At 38.5% G+C, this 14,813-nt stretch overlaps 2 protein-coding genes across 2 annotated transcripts; both read left to right on the plus strand.

The window, feature by feature from the left end:
* Nucleotides 1–3,111: 3,111 nt before the first annotated feature.
* LOC111476823 lies at nucleotides 3,112–10,643 on the plus strand. Its single transcript, XM_023120640.1, has 7 exons — nucleotides 3,112–5,361; nucleotides 7,861–7,951; nucleotides 8,129–8,286; nucleotides 8,374–8,425; nucleotides 8,537–8,619; nucleotides 9,331–9,424; nucleotides 9,654–10,643. Exons 1-7 carry the CDS (start codon nucleotides 3,727–3,729, stop codon nucleotides 10,256–10,258), a joined length of 2,718 nt encoding a protein of 905 aa, XP_022976408.1. The 5' UTR covers nucleotides 3,112–3,726; the 3' UTR covers nucleotides 10,259–10,643.
* A 1,007-nt stretch (nucleotides 10,644–11,650) lies between these two features.
* LOC111476889 (protochlorophyllide reductase, chloroplastic) lies at nucleotides 11,651–14,064 on the plus strand. Its single transcript, XM_023120750.1, has 5 exons — nucleotides 11,651–11,821; nucleotides 11,892–11,990; nucleotides 12,137–12,668; nucleotides 12,745–13,103; nucleotides 13,740–14,064. The coding sequence occupies exons 1-5, from the start codon at nucleotides 11,768–11,770 to the stop codon at nucleotides 13,893–13,895; spliced, it is 1,200 nt and encodes a 399-aa protein (XP_022976518.1). The 5' UTR covers nucleotides 11,651–11,767; the 3' UTR covers nucleotides 13,896–14,064.
* Nucleotides 14,065–14,813: the final 749 nt, after the last annotated feature.

A 14,813-nucleotide genomic window follows, 5' to 3' on the forward strand; every position in this document is an offset into this window, starting at 1 on the left:
TAGAGATGATAGATAATAATACGTCAACTTATAAGAGAATGTCTTGATATGTTTCATCTGAACTGAATTGGATTAGACAAAGGTACCATGGATGTCTACGATGCAAGGACACCTAAGCACGAGTAACCAATAATGCTCTAGAGTGTAGGGACGTCAAGTCCCATGATACTACTTATTGACGTTAGCCATTGTAGAAAGTACTTGTCTTCAAAGGTCTATCGGCTTTCTTGAACTAGAATGGTAGGACCGAGAACTATACGAGAAGGAGAAACTAAAAAAATCCTAGCATGAAGGGAACTATCTATGTCTACTGCCGAATAATCGAGCTACCTCCAAGCACGTGTTGAATTAGATAGAACAATGACGATGTGAGATCTCAAATCAGTTGAGGAGGGGAACATAATGTTCTTTACAAGGATGTGAAAATCTCTTATTAGTAGACACATTTTACAATCGTGACACTGACGATGATACGTATTAGGTCAAAACATACAATATCTGCTATCGATAAACTTGGGTTGTTACAAATGGTATCAGAGCCAGACATCGAGCGGTGTGCTGGCAAGGACGCTAGCCTCCAAGGGGGGTGGATTATCAAACTGAGAGTCGCAAACTATTATAAACACGAATGATACTCTACTACTACCCGAACGAAGACCTAGATAGACTAAAATTTTATTATAAGCTCAAAAAACCTTATTATATACAAAACCCACATCAACACTAATACTTTAAATGAAGAAACTTCAAGATTCCCATATATGAAAATTGTTATTTTTGATAAAAGGTACAAAAAATATGTGATGGGATTGAAACATCACCCAATCAAATTGAATGCTTTTGACTTTTGTTCTATGTATGGACAACAATGTTACAACCCCCACTCTTCTTATTCCCACACCCTTTTTTTTACTCTACTCAAATTCCCCACCTAATCCCAATTGCTTTTTCATTCGGTTCGATTTTCGATTTTAGGGTCTTTACTAGTTTGAGTTTCTGTTAGTTCGATTTTCGATTTTAGGGTTTCTACTAGTTTGAGTTTCTGTTAGTTCGATTTTCGATTTTAGGGTTTCTACTAGTTTGAGTTTCTGTTAGTTCGATTTTCGATTTTAGGGTTTCTACTAGTTTGAGTTTCTGTTAGTTCGATTTTCGATTTCAGGGTTTTTACTAGTTTGAGTTTCTGTTAGTTCGATTTTCGATTTTAGAGTTTCTACTAGTTCGATTTTTTATTTTAGAGTCTTTACTAGTTTGATTTTCTATTAGTTCGATTTTTCGATTTTAGAGTTTCTACTAGTTCGATTTTTGATTTTAGGGTCTTTACTAGTTTGATTTTCTATTAGTTTGATTTTCGATTTTAGGGCTTCTACTTGTTCGATTTTCGATTTCAAGGTCTTTACTAGTTTGATTTTTTGTTAGTTCGATTTTCGATTTTAGGGTTTCTACTAGTTTGAGTTTCTGTTAGTTCGATTTTCGATTTTAGGGTTTCTACTAGTTTGAGTTTCTGTTAGTTCGATTTTCGATTTTAGGGTTTCTACTAGTTTGAGTTTCTGTTAGTTCGATTTTCGATTTTAGGGTTTCTACTAGTTTGAGTTTCTGTTAGTTCGATTTTCGATTTTAGGGTTTCTACTAGTTTGAGTTTCAGTTAGTTCGATTTTCGATTTTAGGGTTTCTACTAGTTTGAGTTTCTGTTAGTTCGATTTTCGATTTTAGGGTTTCTACTAGTTTGAGTTTCTGTTAGTTCGATTTTCGATTTTAGGGTTTCTACTAGTTTGAGTTTCTGTTAGTTCGATTTTCGATTTTAGGGTTTCTACTAGTTTGAGTTTCTGTTAGTTCGATTTTCGATTTCAGGGTTTTTACTAGTTTGATTTTCTGTTAGTTCGATTTTCGATTTCAAGGTCTTTACTAGTTTGATTTTTTGTTAGTTCGATTTTCAATTTTAGGGTTTCTGTTAGTTCGATTTTCGATTTCAAGGTTTCTACTAGTTTGATTTTCTATTAGTTCGATTGTCGATTTTAGAATTTTTACTAGTTCAATTTTCGATTTCAGGGTTTCTACTAGTTCGATTTTTTATTTCAAAATTTTCACTAGGTTCGATTTTCGATTTCAAGGTTTCTGCCATGTTGAACGATAGACAAAACTTAGACGAAAATTTTGAAATGCTCGATAGTTCGATTCTTGTTTTGGATGTAGTGTCAATTGGTAATTAGAAGATGGGTTGATTTTGAAGGGAAGGAGTGATGAGATGGTCCCTAATGGAGTTAAAGCCTTGGGGTGTCAACTTCAGTTACCAGTAATGGGCTGGACAGCTTGAGGACGGTTGGGATTACAGTAACTAGTTCACCATATTTAGTTGTACATTTGTGCCCTTTCCAGCTTTACCTTTTCTTGGGCTTCCAAAAGCCCATTTACCACCCTCCAGGTATAAAACTTAAATTCGTCCAAACTTTTAACCTCTCGATCGATAGTATTTACCTTAACCATTTGAACTCTGTTCAAGTTAATGTTCATTATTATATATATACACAGTCGACCATTGCTCGATGTAACAGAGTTTCTGCTAGTTCAATTTTTTATTTTAGAGTTTATACAAGTTCAATTTTCGGTTTCAAAGTTTATTCTAGTTCAATTTTCGATTTCAGGGTTTTATTCGATTTTCTGTTTCAGGGTTTCTAATAGTTCAATTTGTTATTTCAAGGGTTTATACTAGATCGATTTTCAGTTTCAGGGGCTCTGATAGTTCGATTTTTTATTTAAAGGTTTATACTAGTTCAATTTTCACTTTCAGGGTTTATACTAGTTAGATTTTCTATATCAGGGTTTCTGATAATTTGATTTTTTATTTCAAGGTTTATCCTAGTTTGTTTTTCGATTTTTCTAGTTTGGTTATGTTTTTGTTAACAATTTAGGTTAGAACATAAACACAAGAACGAATTTAATTCTGTCGGTTATGTTTTAAACACAATTGTAACGAAAATTTGCTAACAAAGAGTTCGGATTAAAGGTAAAATGTTAACGAACAAACTGAGGTAAAACTATTGATTTTTCGGGTTGAATAAAAGAAAACAAAAATGAAGCTCTTCCTTGGTTGGTTTAGTACACAGTAAAACTGTTGGGGAGTGACATCTTGAATTCTTCCATTGTTATTATGATTATCCTTTTTAGTTTTAATGAACAAAATTCTAATTGCCTGTAAAATTGTTAAACTCTGTTCCATGTTCTTGATTTTTAATTCTAAATTTATGGGTTTTTTTTTTTTCACATACCCAGTTGTTCATAGACCAGTTTTTTTGTTGCTGAATCCCACAATTTTCCATTGGCAGAATCCAAGCTTCTCTCTCTCTCTCTCTCTCTCTCTCTCTGTGCTCTGTTTCTCTTTCTCTGTGTGAGTGTTGGTTTCTGGGTTTTGTTATGAACACAGACAGCGCAAAATCCAACTCTTTTGCACAACCCCAGCATAGGGCTTCGTTCCCTTCTCCTTTCTCTTGCTCTTTTGTTGGATCTGATTAACGAACCTTAAATCTTTTACATATTCTTCCTTCTCCGATCCCTTTTAATTCCTCTGTCTTCCCCTTTTTGTATCTGTGTTCGTTGTTCTTATTGGGGAATACCCATTTCCTTTGAAGGATTCATTGTTTGATTCTTCACTAGCGACGGTATTTGGCGAACCCCATCTCTGATCCGATCGTTTTTTGCGGCATTTTCCATTGAGATGGCAATGTCCTTTGAATGATGAACAAATTCGTGGACGAAAACGACGACGAAGAGTGTTTTTACGAGTCCCTTGATCGCATTGCTTCCTCAAGTTCTTGTTCCACTTCCAATTCCGATGACGATAGAGATTCAAATGGAAACTCCCCTAATTATGATTCCGAGCACCCTTTTGCGGTACCCAAATTCCCTATGGCGGTTTCCGACTATGATATTTGGATCTCCGAGCCCGCCTCTGTGTTGGAGCGCCGGCGCCGTCTTCTTCAAGAAATGGGTCTTAGCGGTGACCCTTCTCTCTCGCGAGCTAATACGACCTTGGAATTGGATCATAGTGAAATGGGTGTTGGAGATTTTGGTCGATCGGTGTCGTCGGATTCTTTGAGTAGTCAACAACAGCAGCCCCCTGCAATCATCAGCTCAAAATCGGCTTCCGGCAGCGATACTAATAACCAGTGTAATTATTCGTCGTCTATTAATTCTCCTTCAATTTTTTCATTTCATTCTGTCAATGAAACCATCACTTCATTTGCAAATAGCTATAATCCTGTAGTCGTTAAGTCCCAAAGCTGTAAGAGCGAGGGAGTTCCATTGGTTGCTTTAGCTGCTTCACAGCACAAGCCGCCATCTGGGAAAAACAGTAGATGGGTGGATGAGATTCGAAGTGATTCCTTGATTGTGAGTACCAATTCTGATCCTGATCCATCTTCGATGTCCCAGAACGGCGTGAATCGACGACAGGTTAGCGAGGATTCGCATTGTTCTACTAGTGAGAAGGTCAATGAGAAAGTCTGTACTATCAAAGATCTTGACAATGGGAAGGAGTTTGTTCTGAATGAGATTACTGAAGATGGAATGTGGAACAAGCTGAAGGAAGTGGGCACTGGGAAACAGTTGACCATGGAGGAGTTTGATAAATGTGTTGGCCATTCACCCATTGTTCAAGAACTGATGCGAAGGCAGATTGTGGAGGATGGTTGTAATGAAAACGTCGATTTAAACGTGAATGGGGATATTGGTAGCAGTTCGAAGTTGAAAAAGAAAGGAGGCTGGTTTAAGGGTATAAAGAGTGTCACTGGCACGGTGAAGGGTCAAAAGGAGAGGCGTAGCAGTGACGAGAGGGATACATCGTCTGAGAAGGGTGGACGGAGGTCGAGCTCTGCAACAGATGATAGCCAGGATGTTTCCTTTCATGGACCAGAGAGAGTAAGAGTTAGGCAGTATGGAAAATCAAGTAAAGAATTGTCTGCACTCTACAAGAGCCAAGAGATACAGGCTCACACTGGCTCAATATGGACCATTAAGTTTAGTTTGGATGGGAAGTACCTTGCAAGCGCTGGAGAGGACCGTATCATTCACGTTTGGCAGGTCATTGAGTCGGAGAAAAAGGGCGAACTACTGATGGAGAAACCAGAAGAAGGGAATTTGAGTTTCTTATTTGCAGCTAACGAGTCGCCCGAGCCAACTTCATTATCTCCAAATGTGGATAGCTATCATGAGAAAAAGAGAAGAGGGAGATCTTCCATTAGCCGTAAATCAGTGAGCTTGGAACAAATTATAGTGCCGGACACTGTATTTGGGCTTTCAGAAAAACCTTTCTGTTCATTCCAGGGGCATCTCGATGTCGTGCTCGACCTATCTTGGTCCAAATCTCAGGTTAGTTTGTATTTGAATACCTGTTCATGTTTCGTATTTTCGATGTTTTGTTGACATACTAATTCTCGTGGATATTACGTTATATTTAAGGCTTAAACTCTATGTTGATTAGAGAAGGACCTCATCTTAGTTTTACATTTGTATAATCTATTACGGGTTAAGTCACAAGTTTAGTCCCTAAACTTTCAGGTTTGTCTATTTGGTCCCCGAGCTTTCAAAAATGCCAACGTGGTGAAGATTGTTCCATTTGAAACTAGGTTGCTTGATTTATTGATGGTAGCTAATGTTGTTTCGTGTTTCAACTTTTTTTTTTTGTGTTTAAAACGGGCCGATATTTTATCAGATAGAAGTTTGACACACTTTGTACCTATTTCTTCTAACTTTCTTGGAAGAGAAAGCATTTGGACTGTTTGAGAGCTATTATAAACGACACTTTTTTCACTATTGTTTCTGGGTTGTTTTCGTGGACTGTATTGGATAACTGGTAAATGCTAAGCTCATATTCTGCACTCAAATTACTATAAGTATATCACGATGAAATCGTGTTCTAACAAGGCAAATCCCACCATGAAAATAGACTACAAGAAACAAGAGAAAACAACTTCAAGAAAGTATATCCTGACGAGGCTCATAGAATCAACTTGATGATTTGGATGAGTGATGTGTGTGTTAGTTTAAAAGTGGGAGTAAAAACGTGAGATCCCATATCGGTTGGAGAGAGGAACGAAACATTTCTTGTAAGGGTGTGGAAACCTCTCCTTAGCAGACACGTTTTAAAACCTTGAGGGGAATCCTATAAGGGAAAGCCCAGAGAGGACAATATTTGTTAGCGGTGGGCTTGAACTATTACAGAAAACGATGACATGTTTTGTGCTGATAGATTCTTAATGTCTAACTTTAGAACAGGCCATTTGGTAATATGTGATGTTCGGGAGTGTTTCTTATGAACTGAAAGATGGTTAACGGCCTTCGGTATAGGAAGCCTTAGATGTAAGAATGTGACCTTTATATATAAATGGCTTTGGAGATTTTGAAAGATACGGATCTTTATGGTACAAAATTACTTGAGCAAGTTTGGAAAGGATGCATTTTGGTCGGGCCATGAACGTCTCTTCCATGGTGTTTGTAGATGCGTATGGGACTGATTACTATCGCTTTGAACAAAAAACGAGCTGTTCTACTAAGATTTTTTATATGAATATCTTTATGTTTTCTAGCGATATAAGATGTCATTCTAGGATTCCATTTCCTAGTACCAGGACCAAAATGAACTCCTGTATGTTGCTTCTTCTTTTGGCTAATACATTATTTAAGTGGGTGAAGCTCAATAGCTTGATGATAATGCTTTGTGTATCAGATTTCTTTGACTCGACGAGATTACTAATAACCATGTGATAAGTCTCCGTGTAGTTTCGGAACTGGGGTAGATGGATAGAATCAATGTTTTGGAGAGGATAGAATCAATGTTATAAAAATGTGTGAGCTTTGCACCAGAGTGCTCCTTGCCTCACATGGGGCAAGACAAGCTCAAAATGGGGGCCCTTGCCATGTTTTGTTGGTCTCTCTCTGAGTTGAAGGACTGAACGTGGGAGGGCCTATATATGAAGAAAATATATGTTGGTATTGCTGTAACAGCCCAAGCCCATTGCTAATAGATATTACAAGTCCATTGCTAATAGATATTATCTGCTTTGACCCGTTACGTATTGCCGTCAACCTCACGGTTTTTAAAGTGCGTCTACTAGGGAGAGGTTTCTACACCCTTATAAGGGATGCTTTGTTTTCCTCTCCAACCAATGTAGGATCTCACAATTGCTCTCATTTCTTGAACTTTTCCTTCATTTGATGATCAATGTTGGAACTTTTGTTAGGACATACTTTCTCATTGATGATTTAGAGCCATGGAAACATCTTTCCATCGCCATTCTCTTTAAGCATGTGGAAAATCCGTGAACGTCTATTAGTTATAGTTTGTCGTAATGTGTGCAATAGCTAGTTTTTATTCGGATGCCTATTTAGGTTTACTTTGGATGAGATTGTTTTATTCCCAAGTATCGTAACCGTAGATAGTTAGAGGCTGCATCTTCCACTGCAGAGCTTTGAAATGCACGTGTAGGCGCATCATGGGGCGCAATGAATGGGAAGCAAGGCATCTTTTGGAGGGCGTATGCTATGCCACACCTTGTAGTTTTGAAACATTTTCTTAGCTCAAATCCCTTAATTGTTGTCACTGCTCCAGATCCCATTTCGTTTTCATCTCGAGCCATCAGTAAGGGCAGATACTAATGGAACCAGAGATTATTGAATTAGAACGTCCCATGAGACGCCTGAAATTCTAGGAAAGTAAATCTAGGATGTAACAGGGCAGGACGACGAAAATGGCTGTGATAAGGATAGCATTCCCTACTCGTGGCGTCGACTAATTGTATGGAAATTAGGATGTTGTATGATATTACTTTTTGTTTTCTGAAAGTTTCCTCTTTGCTTTTATTTTACCAGCATTTGCTCTCATCTTCAATGGACAAAACTGTACGGCTCTGGCACTTATCAAGCAATTCCTGTCTCAAAATCTTTTCTCACAGTGATTATGGTAAGTTCACTTCCTTTTTCTAGCTTTCTCTGGTAAAACTGTGTCAAATTTGCTCAAAAATGGTGATAATTCGTTAATCTAAGACGATAACATAGCAAACAAAACCCGAAATAATTTGATCCTTGAACTGTCTTACAGCTATTAGCAAGTTTGTTTCTGACGTGTACCCTGCTGCAGTAACTTGCATCCAGTTCAATCCTATTGACGATCGATACTTCATTAGTGGATCATTAGACGCTAAAGTTCGTATATGGAGTATCCCAGATCGTCAAGTCGTTGATTGGAGCGACTTGCATGAGATGGTGACCGCTGCTTGCTATACGCCTGATGGCAAGGTTGAATAGTTCATAACTTTGCCTTGTTTCCATATGAATCTTTAGTCCTATTTATTGCTCAAAATGCCTTTTTCCTCACTGTTAAAGGGTGCATTGGTTGGTTCTTACAAGGGAAGCTGCCGATTGTACAGTACTTATGGTATATTATACTCTCTGTAGAACCATTCATCTTTCCTCTTCTATTTTGCTCAACAGTACCTGTGTGTGAATGCTATTTGACTGACTGAGTTCTTCATTTTTTTTTTACCAGAGAACAAGATGCAGCAAAAAAATGAGATAAATCTGCAGAACAAGAAGAGAAAATCTAGCCACAAGAAAATAACTGGATTCCAGGTAATTTGATGGGTTTATTTGAGTGATTTTGAGATATTGTCCTCTTTGGGCTTTTCCTTTCGAGCTTCCCTTAAGGTTTTAAAATGGTATTAGAGCTAGACACTGGGCGGTATGTTAGCAAGGACGTTAGGCCCCCAAGGAGGGTGGATTGTAGGTTTTAAAATGGTATTAGAGCTAGACACTGGGCAGTATGCTAGCGAGGACGCTAGGCCCCCAAGGAGGGTGGATTGTGAGATCCCACATTTGTTGGAGAGGGAAACGAAACATTTCTTATAAGGTGTGGAAACTTCTCTCTAGTGGATGCGTTTTAAAACCTTGAGGGGAAGCCCAGAAGGGAAAGTCTAAAAAGGACAATATCTGCTAGCGATAGGCTTGGGTTGTTACAAATGGTATCAGTGCCATACATTGGGCAGTTTGCCAACGAGGACGCTGGGCCTCCAAGGGGGTGGATTGTGAGATCCCACGTTTGTTGGAGAGGGAAACAAAGTATTTCTTATAAGGGTGTGGAAACTTCTCCCTAGTGGATGTGTTTTAAAACCTTGAGGGAGAAGCCCAAAAGGGAAAAACCAAAGAGGACAATATCGGCTAGTGGTGGGGTTGCACTGTTACATTTTTTCCTTCTATTTTGCCGAATCGAAAGGCGTTGTTGCTACCCCTAGACTCGACCAAAGCACATGGATTTCTGAACTTCTGATCATTTCCAATTCACAGTTTGCTCCAGGAAGTTCTACAGAAGTGCTCATTACGTCTGCAGATTCGCGCATCCGATTGGTCGATGGAGTTGATTTGGTCCAGAGATTTAAAGGTATGGTTGAATTGAAGTTTTATCTTTTAGACTTCCTATAAAGTCCGTGGCCTATATTGATGAGCTAGTGGTATTGGATTGTGCACGAGGCGCTTTAATGTGTATTTTTTAAACATGGTAGTGACTTCGGGATTTGATTGATAGCCTTTGAAGTCGAGTTTCTCTGCTGCTTAAATTTTCTTATCTCCCACGCTTGGATCACTATTTAAGAGTGTTAAGTTGGTAACAGGGTTCCGAAATACAAACAGCCAAATCTCGGCCTGCCTTTCGGCGAACGGCAGGTATGTGATATCAGCCAGTGAGGATTCTCATGTGTACATATGGAAGCACGAAGCTGATTCTCGACCTAGTAGGAGCAAAGGAGTGACAGTCGTTCGATCATACGAGCATTTCCACTGTCAGGATGTCTCTGTTGCTATTCCTTGGCCTGGAACGGGCGACATATGGGGACTTCATGACGATTTTTATGGAGATTACGACAATGTGATTGAAAATCATCTCGACGAAGTCTCATCCGCTAACCATCCCCCTTCACCTGTGGAGGTAGAAAATGGCAGTGAGGATTCACTATTAGCTTCTGGTTGCACAAACAGCCCTCTTCATGGAACTCTTTCAAGTGCAACCAACAGCTACTTCTTCGACAGAATCGCAGCAACTCGGCCTGAGGAAAAGCTCGTTCCGAACACTCAGATTAACCGTAGTCCTCATTCCAGTTTGGACATTGGCCATGGAATGTTTGAAGGCTCGCCGGGATGGGGTATGGTGATCGTAACTGCAGGTCTTCGAGGCGAAATCAGAACGTTCCAAAATTTTGGATTAGCAGTTAAGATTTAAAGAGGTGAAAATGCAAATGGAAGCCTCTTAAAAACCAGCCCCTAACTCCATTACCATTGCAATTTGCCATAGATTCATTTCCTCCCCACTGATTGGAATATATATGTACAGAAACAGAGATGTTGGGTGAGATTTGTAATGTTATAGCAGAATCAAGTTCCTTGTTACCCTATGCTTGTGCTCGTCGGCGATACCGACACCGACACCGACACCAACACCGACGAGCATGTCCGGTGGGAAAAAAGTATAGATTTGTGAAGGGAAAAACTGATACAAAATTTACACTTATGGGTTTAGCAACAGATGATTGATGTAAGTTCTGTAAACGGGAATTGTAGAGTTTTGAGCACTTAGTGAATTGAAAAGAGAGGAAAAAGTTTTTTTTTTTTTTTTTTTTAAGGTTGAAATGAAATGTTGTCTGAAATGATTATTTTATTTGCTCGATAAAATTAAAATTTTAAATTTAGTTTGAATTAAAGATGTCCATTTTATTCGTGGGGTCGGGGTCTATGAGGTGGTGAATGAATTTTTTATTGAGGTAGTGAATGGGAGCGGCAATGAGGAATATTTTTTTTTTTCGTTAGATAAATGGGGTCAGGGACGGGATCATATTCCCCATCTTCATCCCAGATAATGTAAATATATTTTCAATATAATATTGGAGTAGACTCTAATTATAATATTTAAGCGGATTTTTTTAGAATTTTCAAAAAAGTCTAAAAACAAAATCCATGTTGGTAAATTGATAGGGAAGATGTAACGGCCCAATACACCGCTAGCAAATATTGTTCTCATTGGGCTTCTCAAGGCTTTAGGTTTGTTCTTTCTCATTGGGCTTCTCAAGGCTTTAGGTTTGTTCTTTTTTCCATCCAACCAATTTGGGACATCACAATCCACCCCTTCGAGGCCTAGCGTCCTCGTTGACACTCTTTTCTTGGGACCGCCCCCAAATCCACCCCCTTTAGGGCCAGCGTCATTACTGGCACACTAACTTGTGTCTACCCCTTCGGGGAGCATTCGGAAGGCTGACACATCGTCCGTGTCTGGCTCTAATACCATTTGTAATGCCCTAGATCCACCACTAGCAAATATTGTCTTCTTTAGGTTTTCCCTTTCGGGATTTCCCTCAAAACTTTAAAAAATGTATACTATGGAAAGATTTTCACACCCTTTTATAAAAGGTGGTTTTTGGGACATGAGAGAAGAACCCATAAAATAATGATCCAATTCCTTTATTTCTTTTTTTTAAAAAATATCTTAGGAAATCCACTTCTCGAATTCTGATTGGTTGCCACAAATTGATAGGGAAGAAGCCCACACTTAACCAATTATCTTATCCTCTGTTTTTTAATATCTTGAAACCGTGATTCTTTTTTGTAAGCAATGGCTTAACGCCTTCTAATATTTCTCCCTATATATATACACTCTCTAGATACTATCTTTCCAATGCTTACTGTAATTCAGCTTTCCAAGCATCAGGTTTGAGCTCCCTGGTTGGTTTTTGTTCTAATGGCGCTCCAAGCTGCTTCTTTGGTTTCCCCTGCTCTCTCTGTTCCCAAAGAGGTTCGTCTCTTTTTTCTTGAATCTGGGTTGGGTTCGTTTTGGTTTGACATGCATGTGGGTTTTCTTGCAGGGGAAATGTAGTGTATTCTTGAAGGATTCTAGTTTGTTTGGGATTTCATTATCGGATCATCTCAAATCTGAATTCAGTTCATCTACGTTGAGGTGTAAGGTAGTGGGTGTTTCTAATTTTGTTTTCTTTCATGTTCTTCCGTTGGAAATGCTGTGAGAATTGCATGTTGTCGAGATGGTTTGCTTTGGTTTAGTTTAATTCCAGCTAAGTTTGTGGTGAACGTTAACTGTTTGACAAAATGCCAGAGAGAATTGAACCAGCAGATTGGTGCAATCAGGGCTCAGACTACCGCTACCATAGCTCCAGAAGTTAACAAAGCTGCTCCAGATGGGAAGAAAACTCTTAGAAAGGGCAGTGTTGTGATCACTGGAGCCTCTTCTGGGTTGGGTTTAGCCACAGCTAAGGCTCTGGCTGAAACTGGAAAATGGCATGTTATTATGGCTTGCAGGGACTTTCTCAAGGCTGAAAGAGCTGCCAAATCTGCTGGCATTAGCAAGGAAAACTACACTGTTATGCATTTGGACCTTGCCTCGCTCGATAGCGTCCGACAGTTTGTCGATAACTTCAGGCAGTCGGGCCGGCCGCTTGATGTGTTGGTGTGCAATGCTGCTGTTTATCTTCCAACTGCCAAGGAGCCTACCTTCACTGCTGAAGGTTTTGAACTTAGTGTCGGAACTAACCATCTTGGTCACTTCCTCCTCTCCCGGTTGTTGTTGGAGGATTTGAACAAATCTGATTACCCCTCAAAAAGACTCATCATTGTTGGATCAATAACCGGTACATTCTATTGTTCATGTTGTTCTCAGCCTCGTAATTGCCTTGTGGGTTTGCTGAATTTTGCTTTTTTGATCAGGGAATACTAATACCTTGGCTGGGAATGTTCCTCCTAAGGCTAACCTTGGAGACCTCAGGGGACTTGCTGGAGGACTAAGCGGGCTAAACAGCTCGTCGATGATCGATGGCGGTGAGTTTGATGGTGCCAAGGCATACAAGGACAGCAAAGTGTGCAACATGCTCACTATGCAAGAGTTCCATAGGCGGTACCATGAGGAAACTGGCATCACATTTGCTTCCCTCTACCCAGGCTGCATTGCTACAACTGGTCTGTTCAGAGAGCACATTCCCTTGTTCAGAATACTTTTCCCTCCATTCCAAAAGTTCATCACCAAGGGCTATGTTTCAGAAGAAGAATCAGGAAAACGACTGGCTCAGGTAACTTAAAAACTTCACCATAGGCAACGAAAACAACGTCAAATATATTGAGGATTGTTGAGAGAGGAGTCCCACATCGACTAATTAAGGGGGGTTGATCATGGGTCTATAAGTAAGGAATACATCAGAAAACCAAAAGTAAAGCCATGAGAGTTCATGCTGAAAGTGGACAATATCATACTATTATAGAGGTTTGTAATTCCTAACATTGGTATCAAGAGTCATGCCATTAACTTAGCCATGTTAATAGAATCCTCAAATGTCAAACAAAGAAGTTGTGAGTCTCGAAGATGTAGTCAAACGTGACATCGAACAAAGGGTGTACTTTATTCAAGAACTCTAGAGAAATGAGTCGAGTCTCAATTAAAGGGAGGGCGTTTGAGGGCTCCATAGATCTTAGGGGAGGTTCTATGGTGTACTTTGTTCGAGGGGAGGATTGTTGGGAGGGAGTCCCACATTGTCTAATTAAGGGAATAAGTAAATAATACATTTCCATTGGTTTGAGACCTTTTGGGGAAACCAAAAGTAAATCCACGAGAGCATATATTTAAAGTGAACAATATCATACCATGGTAGAGGTTCGTAGTTCCTAACAAAATATCCATTCAAAAATCTGATTGGTTGCTTGTAATGCAGGTTGTGAGCGAGCCGAGCTTGACCAAATCAGGTGTGTATTGGAGCTGGAACAAGAACTCGGCTTCATTCGAGAACCAGCTGTCTCAGGAGGCAAGTGATGCAGAGAAAGCTCGCAGAGTGTGGGAACTGAGTGAGAAACTTGTTGGTTTAGCTTAAAATCTGTAGCCTGAAGTCCCTGTGATGGTTTTTCGTTGCTAAAACTGAAGCTCATTGTGAGTTGCGGGAGTTTGTAACTTTGATGATGTGCTGTGTAAACAAAATTTCCGCCGTAAAAGTAGTTGGTTGACTCGAGTTTAGTCCTTAATAAAACTTGCAAAGTTTCAAATGAGTATTGAAACCCGAGTAGGAGAAGTTCAATAGTTCAATCTCATTCATTGTACTTGTGGCCTAGGTGAAACCGATGAACCGTGCAAGCAGATTAAGTACATCATGAGATAGATAGCTCGTAGTACCTCAATTGAGACCTATTTCTAGAACGTTTGATAGTGAATCACCTACTAAAACAAAAGTCAAACCTGCACACTCTATCTCTCAACAACCACGTGTGTACCGCCATGTGTACTATATAAAATATCTAGGTGTAAATCGATAATATTTTATTATTTAAAATATCATTAAACTTTATAAAAGGTTTCAAAAATCCTTTTAAAAATACAATTTAATTTTTAAAAGTGTTTCAACTTATATCCTTAATAAAAAATTAAAACTTCAAAAATGTTTCAAATTAAATAAAAAGTTAAAAAAATACTAAAAATTAATAATAATAATAAATACTATTTTTTTAGTTAATATTTAAAATACACATGAACATTAAAAAATTTAAAAATAACTTATGAAATATAGATAAATAGTTTCGTCTATATTATTAATAAAAAAATAAAAATGAGGATGAATATTACTTTTAAAATTTCATGCGTATTTAAAGTACGAAAATATTTTTAAAACCATTTATTTAATATTAAAATATTTTATAAACATAAAAGCCACCATCATAATTTCTCTATAAAAAAAAAAAAAAAAAAAAAAAAAAAAAAAAAAAAAAAAAAAAAAAAAAAAAAAAAAAAAAAAAAAAAA

The sequence above is a fragment of the Cucurbita maxima genome, unplaced genomic scaffold, assembly GCF_002738345.1.
Source record: "Cucurbita maxima cultivar Rimu unplaced genomic scaffold, Cmax_1.0 Cma_Scf00003, whole genome shotgun sequence".
NCBI lineage: Eukaryota > Viridiplantae > Streptophyta > Magnoliopsida > Cucurbitales > Cucurbitaceae > Cucurbita > Cucurbita maxima.